We start from the raw sequence: 10,400 nt of genomic DNA on the forward strand, positions 1-10,400 counted from the left end.
CAAATATTCGGTCCGGTCCAGTATCTCCAGGATCCGCGCCCAACCCCAGTTACAACTAACAATTAAAATCCGTCCCTAATGAGCTTCTAAAGTTGAGATTCACTTTTCATATTCTAAAGTTGAGATTCACTTTTCATACCATTACAACGAACAATATAGTTAAAAACTAACTTTGGTAATTAACTATTGCTTGATTTATATTGAGTCATTAGAGTCAATCCCTAACTCTGTTTTTTCTTGTAGTGAATTAATTTTATCAATTCTAAATTTAAAAGAATTGCAATGAACATATTGCTAGTTCAATTGTAAAAGAATTGCAATATAATAAATGAAAGAATTAATTTTATCAAATCTGAATGTAAAACAACTGCAATAAACATATTGCTAACTCAGTTGTAAAAGAATTGCAATGAACATATTGCTAACTCAGTTGTAAAAGAATTGGAGCAAAGAATATCAATAACATATTATGCACGAAATATATTTCAAATTACCCATAAATTTCTTTTTTTCTGAAAGTATGAGAAAGAAAAACAGTTTTTAGGTAAAAAGAACATTTATTAAAAAGTAGAATAAAGCTCTTTCTACTTCACAAGAGAATCCAAATTCTCTTTTATTCCCCGGATTTACATTCAAAATAAAAACAAACAAAAAAGAAATTAAAAAGGCTAAATGCCTCTCTTCTGTGGAATACAGATTTTCTCACTTTTCTTAAGCATCAGCCCTCCTTCCTGATCGAGACCTGGACATTGCTAGTATTGTCTCCTCTCTTCCGAACTTCAATCTCATTGCATCTTCCCTCGATATCTGGAATGCGTTGGCGATTACCTCCGCCGGCATAGCTCGGAAGGCCGATGTTCTTCCGGCAAGATCAGATGTCATTGCGTTTTCGTTGGTGTTAAAAGCCACATATTCAAATCTATCACACTCTGCTCGTTTCACCATCACGAAGTTCTGTGGCACCGCCAAGACTTGTCCTTCTCTTAATGTGCCGTCGAAAACCCTGTTTCCGTTCTCGTCGGAAACCTGGATCGTTGCTTGGCCTTCCAAGCAGTATATTATGCTGTGTGCGTTCATGTGCCAGTGGGGCAATCTCACTGCATCCTGCAAAATTAACATCCCTCAAATTTTAATTAGTTCAGAAATTCTTGATTGCTGCACGCGCTGTGGTTCAGTGACTTACATTGCGGAGGACAACGTGGGATGCGCTGAGTTTGATGAAACCAAGAATAGGGAGGTTGTGGCTGTTGACGGTGCTGATACGGCCAACTTCAGGGATGAAAACATCAGCGCGTGAAGGATCAGCAATGTTTTCCTTCATCCTCATGGTGCAGAAAGTCTCCTCTGCGCCATTATCACATGAGCCTCCGCGTCGGCGGCAGCTTTGCTCTTCTTGAGCGCTCATCTCTTGTTGAGTCCTTGGTGGCCGGACAACGGAAAGCTCACCTTCAACTCGAACAATGCTGCCCCTGAAATCATTCTCGCTCTGAAGCTTCCTAGCCAAGTCCTGGTTAATGTTGAAAGCTTCGGCGATCAAGCTTGAAGACAATCCGCAGAACATGTTTTTGCAAGATGATTGCTGGCTGTGGCGGCGGGTGAATGGTTGCTGCCTACCCTCACGGGGGCGTTCAGATAGTTGTTTGAACTCGTCTTCTGGGTTACCAGCTAGATAGAAATGCTATGGTGCATAGTAAAGAAGATAAAAGACTTAGTATATGTGTGAAATTAGAAATTTAGAGTGCAAATTAACCACTATTTAGGATAAAAAATCATACTCTAGGATTAGTGTCGAGCTGGTTGCCGATGTTGGTAGTGTCAAGAACATTAACCATAACAACATTCTCATTCCCATCATTATAACACCAATGAGCAACTCCGGCAGGCAAAGCGATAACATCACCACGCCTGAAATGACGAATCTTCTGGTGTTGATCTTGATCTTGGCTGCCTCCTCTTGATTGCTGAGATTCTTGAAACGTTTCAGGGCATCCAGAGAACAAAGCACCAGTCATACCTCTACCTTGAACAATGTACATCAGCTGAGGAGCATTGCTATAATGAGGTAATAAAAGGCCTTTGGGTTCAATGGTTCGCCTAACAACAGCTACACCAGTGCATTGGAACTGGTCATGGTTTGGGTTCCATGACTCAATGTAACCAGCTTCGCATTGGATTTTAGTATCTGGTTCAAGGGCGCTGAGGCGTTCGAGCTGGCACTCATTTCGCTGCTCTAGATTGAAGCGAGCTAAGCAGCCTTGGAATAGGACAAGGCAGCAGAGGGAAAGAGTGAGCAGGAATGACTTATTCATTTTGGTAAGGGATAAAGAGAGATGGTTTGGGAAGAGAGGAAGGGAATGGCATTTATAGAAAGAAATGAAGAAGTTGTATAGACAGATGGTGGCATAAGGAGATGATTTCTGTGTCCTGAAATTGTTTCATTTGCATGCCTACTTACACCTAGTAGTGAACATTTCTATGGCACCTGTCCTACTACTTCACTGCTATGTGTCAAGTTCATCAATGTTTTGTTTTTTTTGTTCAGTCACAACTAATGATTTTTCAATCCAAACAAGATATATTCAAATAAATTCATAATAATTAGTGCATTATTACATCTGAATTTATCTGGACAAAGATAGGCTTAATGTGGCATATTATCAGTGAATTAACTAAGTACCTGTTTCTAGATGTGTAGCAATTTTGCTTCTGTTATTAAAATCACTTTCTTCACTTGCAAAATATAGCAGCCAAAAGTAGAAGGGCAAGAAATTGTAACAGTTATTGATAATGTTAATTTGATATCAATTCCATTAAAATAGATCTCTTTGGTACTTAGCATTAATATTAAAATTTGATATGAATTTATATATAGTAGTTGGTCAATATGATATGCATATATTTAATTAAGGGATAAAGGTACTAAATTTGTTCCTATTGTCATTGAAGAAGTGTAAATTTATTCTTGTTATCAAACAAGATTAATTTTATCTTTTTTTTTTTTTTATTCGAGATTGGTTAGCGAAGAAGGGTAAACGGCGAACAAGATTAATTTTAGGAAAAATTACAAAACTAGGTCAAATGGGAGGCTCATTTACTCAACCTACTACATATCTAGACTGTTTTTGTGTGACTTTTCCATAATGCCCCCAATCTTTCATCTTCCTCTTCCTCTTCCTCTTCCTTACGGTTTCCTCTTCACCTAAAATGGCTCCTCCTCCTTCCACAGTGATCTAACCTGCAAAATCCGTTGTTGTTTGACGGCGTTCTCCAGCAACTCCTACTCCGGTGAGAGAAAAGGAAAGCGAACGGCGGTAGAGGAAAAACGAGAGGGCGATTTTAGGACGAACGATGGTGAGAGAAGGTGAACGACGGTAGAAGAAGGTGAACAGTGAGAGCAAAGAAGAGGAAGAATGCGAACAGACGGTAGAAGAAGGTGAACAGTGAGAGGAAAGACGAGGAAGAAGGCGAACAACAGAGAAAAGGGAAGAAAGATGGCGATTTTAGAGCGAACGACAACCTCGTTCCGTGAGGCGGAAGATTGAAAAACGCAGAGAAAATGCCTAATTCTATAAATCTCACTGAATTATTGTTGGTGTAATCATCTATGTTCTGATTTTGTTGTTAAATAATGTTAGAATCCGTTGTTGTTTGCCATTTTTTGTTATATACCACTTAGCGAATTTTGTTAAAAACACATCCAGACTTCGCATATGCTAACTAAACGACTAAACCAAACATTCGCTTCGCAGGTTTCGCATATGCTAAGTAAAATCATCAACTAAACCAAACATTAGCTTCGCAGGTTTCGCATATGCTAACTAAAATCATCAACTAAACCAAACATTAGCTTCGCAGACTTCGCATATGCTAACTAAAATCATCAACTAAACCAAACATTAGCTTCGCAGGCTTCGCATATTTAGCTTCACATGGTTCGCATATGCTAACCTCTGCGAAGTCAGACGGGAGAAAGACAGCCGCGCATAAATATTGAGGGTATTATGGGTAAGTCACACAAAAACAGTCTAGATATGTAGTAGGTTGAGTAAATGAGTTTAATATGTAAATTGGCCTCCCATTTGACCAATTTTTGTAATTTTCCCTTAATTTTATCCTTACATATTAAAAAGTTTGAATGGAATAATTTGACGGTTATTCAATTGTTACATTAGATATTTCAAATAAGTTTATCGATAAATTAAAATAATTTCGTGCTTTTTGTCAAGTCATTTTATAAGGTTGTTTATATAACTGTTTTAATAACCTAGTAAATATTTGCACTTTGGTAAGTTTTGACTGTGTTAGTAATAAAATAAATATATAAGTATATCGGATTTGATAATTAAATAGGGAATTAAATACAAAAAAAAAAGATTCTATTTAGAATTTTCTTATTTTGAAACTGAGAGGAGTATCCACTACAAATGTCAATAAGCGGCTGTGATGGCAAAGATACAGCGTCTGTTCGTCGCGCCACATACCCAACTCTTCACGTGCTTTGTTCCTTTGTATACAAAATTACAGACTACTCCTGCTTCTCTCAACTGCTTTTTCTTTTTCAGCTACCTGCCATCGATTTACATATAACAATGATTTGTTTATTATCATATGGAAAAAAATACACCTAATTTTTCCATTTTTACTTCTCACAGTTTAATCAACCACACATATTAGATTTTAAAAAAATTGAAAAAAATAACTATCATTTTACTTCTGTAAGAAGTATGTTTTTTTGACAGAATAAATATACTGATAGAATAACATTCCGTCGCAAATGCTTTCATATATAACGTCAACTAAATTCTCGAACTTTTAAAGGAAATGATTTATCAAGAACAATGCCACAGAATTTCCGTCTGAATCCCTAAAATGTTTTGTAATGGAATGGAAGGAAAACTGAAAAATAAAAAAAAAATCTTAAAAGTTATTTTACTCTTTCCATAATTCCATTATTTTTTTTAAAGGTTGGAGGTAACTGCTAGACATCCCAACTAGGTTGACACTCCTGACAAGCCACCGAAACTTAAGACCAAAATATTATTAAAATGAAAGAAAATAAAAGAGTACATTATGAGTTTAATTAGGTGAATCGGTAAACCCATCGACCGCTGAGGTTATAATTATTATTAAATATAAATAATATTATTAACCTAAAACTACGTAGTTTTGATTTAAAAACCTACAAAATTAATCAAGTTTGGTCATGAACATTATAATTGAGTTTGTTCATTTTTATTCACGAGCCAATAATTTATGCTTGTGAGATTTTAAACCTGAGTTTCATCATGCTGAAACGCGGCTCGTTTGTGAATCGAGCGTAAAAATCCTAGTCATTAACGGCTCGTTTAGAAATTGAGCTGACTATCGATAGTCGCTCTTGAGCGGCTCAACTCATTTGTGGCTCTAAATGTGGGGATCGGCTAGATAGGAGGTGGGAAAAAGAAGTTTAACAAATTCTCTTTTTATTAAAATAAACCTTTTTTAGATAATTAATAAAATAAACTTAATGATTAAAACTTTAACATTCACTATACACTGGCAAAATACTTCTCACCCATTTAATGACTAATAATATTGTTGGTGACAAATTTTTGTCATTAATTATATAAATAAAGATAGATGGATAGAAAATTAGTGGATAGAATAGATAGAATTTTTTTTATTTGTTAAATAGACTATTCTAACCTTAAGTAATTTTATATAGATTTTTTTTTCTTTTTTTAATTTTAATTGTTATAAAAAACGTGAATCATAGCATTTAATACAAATTGTCTTTTTAAAAAATGATTAATTAAAATCATATAATGCTTAACAATAAAGGAAGCATTTACTTTGAATAATTCTACAGATATATATATTTTTTTAAATTACAATTGTTCTTTCACTTTTTTTTTTATTTTTTCCGAAAACATTCGTTTCAATTATTTAGTTGGGTTGAAAGAAAAAAAAAATTTATGTTTCTTCTTTGGTTAAGGTGGAAAAAAATACTTTTTAATGTTTTGGACCAGGAACAATTGTACCTCTAACGTCTGAAATGGTGCAATTTTACCCCTACATTGGTAGCCAAAAGTAATTTTACCCCTATTATAAAACACAAATATTTTTTGTTCATTATTCTGCACCAATTACATATCAATTCGTTTTAAAAAAAATGATTTGATTTTTTTTTATAATTTAATAATAGAATTTGAGATTAATATTTAAAAATTCGATGAACTTTTTGAATTTTTTTTTGTTCAATTTGTACAAAAGACAGTGTATTTTTATTTTCTATTTTTTCACATCCCAACATATATTTGTGATTTGTTGATGATAAAATGACACACGTGTAAAGTGTAGATGACAAGATTCATGATCGAGAAGATAATTTGATGAATTATTTTTCAAATTGACCCAATTTATCAACGCTAGAAGTAAAATTGCTCTTGGCTTCCAACGTTAGGGATAAAATTGCACCATGTTAGACGTTAGATGGTAAAATTGCTCCTGAGGCAAAAAGTTAGGGGATTTTTGCACCTTAACACTTATAATTGAACCAAATAAAGTTTTAAAAAACATTATTACACTTTAGTCATTTTATTTTTATTTTTATTTTTTTTATAAGCAAACTTGTATAATTAAATAAGGAAAGAAACATCATCCCGAATACAAGAAGAAATACAATCTGAAAAATCTTCAATGAAAATTTCCATATGAGACAGAGATCGTGCCCAAGCTGCCAAATTATGTGCAACAACATTCGCTTGGCGTCTCTCAAAAACAAACTCAACTGAAGCAAAACCACGTGCCACCTTAAAAATATCCTCAAGGATTACACCAAGCCAATTGGACAGGTTTTGATTTCCTTTTAGTAATGAAATTGCTGAAATTGAATCAGAAGCAACCATAATTCTTTGTAATCCACAATCCTTAACCACACGCAGAGAGAAAAGAATGGCTAATAATTCAGCATGCAAAGCAGACATAGTGAGGCCAATAGGCCCTCCACCTGAAATTGAAACCAAGCCATTGCAATCACGAACCACCATACCGAAAGAAGCTTGTGATGATCTTATCAAAAAGGAAGCGTCACAATTGAGTTTATATGTTCTAAAAATCGGAGGCTGCCAACGAACTTGAATTGAATTATCCACGTATCCACTTGCTGAACCGTCCTGAAATTTTTTTTGTCCCGAACAATTATTCACGGCCTCACTCATGCAAGCTGCTATTTCCTGCCTCCAACTTCCACGCTGCACACTTGCAAAAGAAATAAAATTTGCTTGTACAGCTCCATTCCTTCCAAATAAATCAGCAGCTCCCACCACATTTACATCATTATAATTCAAACAAGCAGCTCTTCCCCCATCAAACCCATCATCAATTGAATTTCTCACAATCAGCCCCAATCTAGTGCCAAATTCCTCATTAACTCCCTCCATAGTTAAACAACCATTAACCAATTCTCTTATAATTTCCATCACTTTAATCTCCCCAAAACGTGGTTTATCATGAATTATCTGATTTCCCTCAAACCAGATAAAATGAATAATTCCACAAAACATAGAAAACTCATTTGATGGTAAAATTTTAATAATAGTTGCAAACCAATCCAGACAGTTCATACCTTCAATCTTATACACAGGATATAACAAATTGGCCTGCTTCCAATACAATCGAGTTCCAGGACATTCTTTAAAAATATGGATAAGCGTTTCAGCATGAAACCCACAAAAACAACAATATCCAATCACACTAATTCCTTTTTGCAAGAGATTATCAAAACAAGGCAAGATATTCCTAGCCGCACTCCAAACAGTGTGAATAAATTTTGATGGCGCTTTGACCTTCCATAGAAAATTCCAAAACGAATTTGCCCCTGCAGATGATGAAGCTAAAGATGAATTTACCTGCAAAGCTCCAACGGCAACCTTATAACCTGATTTCACAAGATAATTCCCCTTTTTGGAAAATACCCAAAATAAAGTATCAGAAAGGTTTCTTCTACTTAATGGAATTTTCAAAATTGCATCAGCAACATCAGTTGAAAAACAGAAATAAATCAATTCTCTTTTCCAACAGAACTCATCAAAATCAATCAAACATGAAACACTATGTGTTGGAGTAGGATTCAACAGATAAAGAGGACGATTACAAGGGACATCAGGAATCCAACGTGAATCAAATAAATTAACCGATCTTCCCTCCCCAATCCTCCAACAGCTACCATCAATGATAACTTGCTGAGCCTTTATAAGGCTCCGCCTAACATAACTAGCACAGAATCCCACACCAGCCTCCAAAACACCCACCCTTGGAAAATACTTATGTTTAAAAACTTGAGAACATAGAGATTCAGGAAATTCAATCATTCTCCAAATTTTCTTTGCAAGCATAGCAAGATTAAAAGCATAAAGATTCCTAAAACCCAAACCTCCCTCATCCTTTGGTATACACAATCTTTCCCAACTAATCCAATGAACTCGTTTTTTACCCGACTCACAACTCCACCAAAATCTAGCCATCACTTGCTGTAACTCATCACAGAAAGATTTTGGAAGCAAAAAACAACTCATTATATATTGGGGAACTGCCTGTGCCACTGCTTTGATCAATATTTCCTTACCTCCCCGAGATAAACACTTCTCTTGCCAACCCTCAGTTTTTTTCATCAACCTGTCCTTTAAGAAATAGAAAACTGCCTTTTTAGAACGCCCAATAATAGAAGGTAAACCCAAATATTTCTCAAATGATTGTACCTCTCGCACCCCTAACAAATCAGCACACCTGGCTCGATTATCACCACTTACCCCTTTACTAAAGGAAATATCAGTTTTTTCATAGTTAATTCTTTGCCCTGAAGCTGTTTCATACACACTCAACAACTCTTTAACCACAGAACATTCAACAGACGTGGCTCGAAAAAAGATAATCGAGTCATCTGCAAAGAAAAGATGTGAAATAGAAGGACCAGAATTGCTAACCCGGATACCTCGCAAAGCTCCATTAGACTCAGATTTCCTAATCAATGATGAAAGCCCTTCCGCACAGATTAAAAACAAATAAGGTGATAGAGGATCCCCTTGCCGAAGACCTCTGCTTGGCTTAACAAAGCCTTTTGGCACCCCATTTATAAGGAAAGAAAAGGAAACTGAAGAAAGACAACTTTGAATCATATCAACCCAACAACCCGGAAAGCCCATAACAGTCATCATATCTTTCACAAAACACCACTCGACCCTATCATATGCCTTACTCATATCCAATTTCATAGCACAGACACCCTTCTTACTACTAGTTCTATGCTTCATTGAATGGAATAATTCAAAGGCAATTAAGGCATTGTTCATAATTAAACGATTTGGGACAAAAGCACTCTGAGAAGGATGAATAATAGAAGGCAAGCAAACTTTTAGCCGATTTGCCAAAGTTTTTGAGATAAGCTTATAAACAACATTGCAAAGGCTAATAGGGCGAATATCTTTTAACGTACCAGGATTTTTGACTTTCAGAATTAGAGTAACAAAAGTATGATTTAAAGAGGAAGGAAATGAACCACCATTAAGCACATTTAAGACTAAAGCAACAACCTGATTACCCACAACATCCCAAAATTTTTTGAAAAATAAAGCAGACATACCATCAGGACCAGGAGCCTTCGACCCATCAGTTTGTTTCAAGGCCAATAAAACCTCCTCTGCCACAAAACGATCCTGCAATGATCTAACTTCGTCACTGGAAAGTTGTCTATCAACTGCATTCAAAACAATTGGACTTGTAGACGGATTCGTTGAGTAGAATAATTCTGAAAAATATGAAACAATAATATGCTCAATCTCGTCCTCATTATCATGCCAAATACCATCACTATCACAAAGTCTTGTAATACAATTCACCCGTCTCCTGACGTTCGCCTTAGAGTGAAAGAATTTTGTATTTCTATCACCCTCCCGCAACCAAGAAACTCGTGAAAGTTGTTGCCACATAACCTCTTCATCTTCCTGTAACTTGATAATCTCCTTCTCAATACCAGCTCTAACTTCATCCTTATCAGTAGTCATAAAACCATGGTCAATCTCCAGCAACTCTCTTGTTAGCCTTTTCAATTTAGAACCAATGTGCCTAAAACTCAACTTATTCCAATGATTGAGAGAAATTCCGCATTGCTTCAACTTCTCACAGACATTGCAATCGGCCCCTGATTCAGAAGACCACACAGACTGGATGACATCACGACAACCTGGATCCCGAATCCACATTTTTTCAAAACGAAACGGGCGTTGCCTTATTCTTTTGGCCCCATCAGTATCTAATAATATAGGAGAATGATCCGATGCAACGCGGGCTAACACAATAACAATAGCTTTTGAAAATAATAGCTCCCAACTGACCTGACATACAACACGATCCAACCTCTCTCT

General features: G+C 35.7%; 1 protein-coding gene across 1 annotated transcript; it reads right to left on the minus strand.

The window, feature by feature from the left end:
- Positions 1-481: 481 nt before the first annotated feature.
- LOC136230990 (11S globulin seed storage protein 1-like) lies at positions 482-2,347 on the minus strand. The gene is made up of 3 exons (XM_066020215.1): positions 1,776-2,347; positions 1,184-1,678; positions 482-1,104 (listed from the first exon to the last, which is right to left on the minus strand). The coding sequence occupies exons 1-3, from the start codon at positions 2,307-2,309 to the stop codon at positions 712-714; spliced, it is 1,422 nt and encodes a 473-aa protein (XP_065876287.1). The 5' UTR covers positions 2,310-2,347; the 3' UTR covers positions 482-711.
- Between the last annotated feature and the right edge of the window lie 8,053 nt (positions 2,348-10,400).

Source organism: Euphorbia lathyris, chromosome 5 (genome assembly GCF_963576675.1).
Source record: "Euphorbia lathyris chromosome 5, ddEupLath1.1, whole genome shotgun sequence".
Taxonomy (NCBI): Eukaryota; Viridiplantae; Streptophyta; class Magnoliopsida; order Malpighiales; family Euphorbiaceae; genus Euphorbia; species Euphorbia lathyris.

Coding starts and splice junctions, on each gene's coding strand:
- LOC136230990 (XM_066020215.1), bottom strand. CDS start 2,309: ATGAATAAGTCATTCCTGCTCACTCTTTCCCTCTGCTGCCTTGTCCTA. Junction 1,679..1,775: donor AGCTCGACACTAATCCTAGA/GTATGATTTTTT, acceptor TATGCACCATAG/CATTTCTATCTAGCTGGTAA. Junction 1,105..1,183: donor CCCACGTTGTCCTCCGCAAT/GTAAGTCACTGA, acceptor TTAATTTTGCAG/GATGCAGTGAGATTGCCCCA.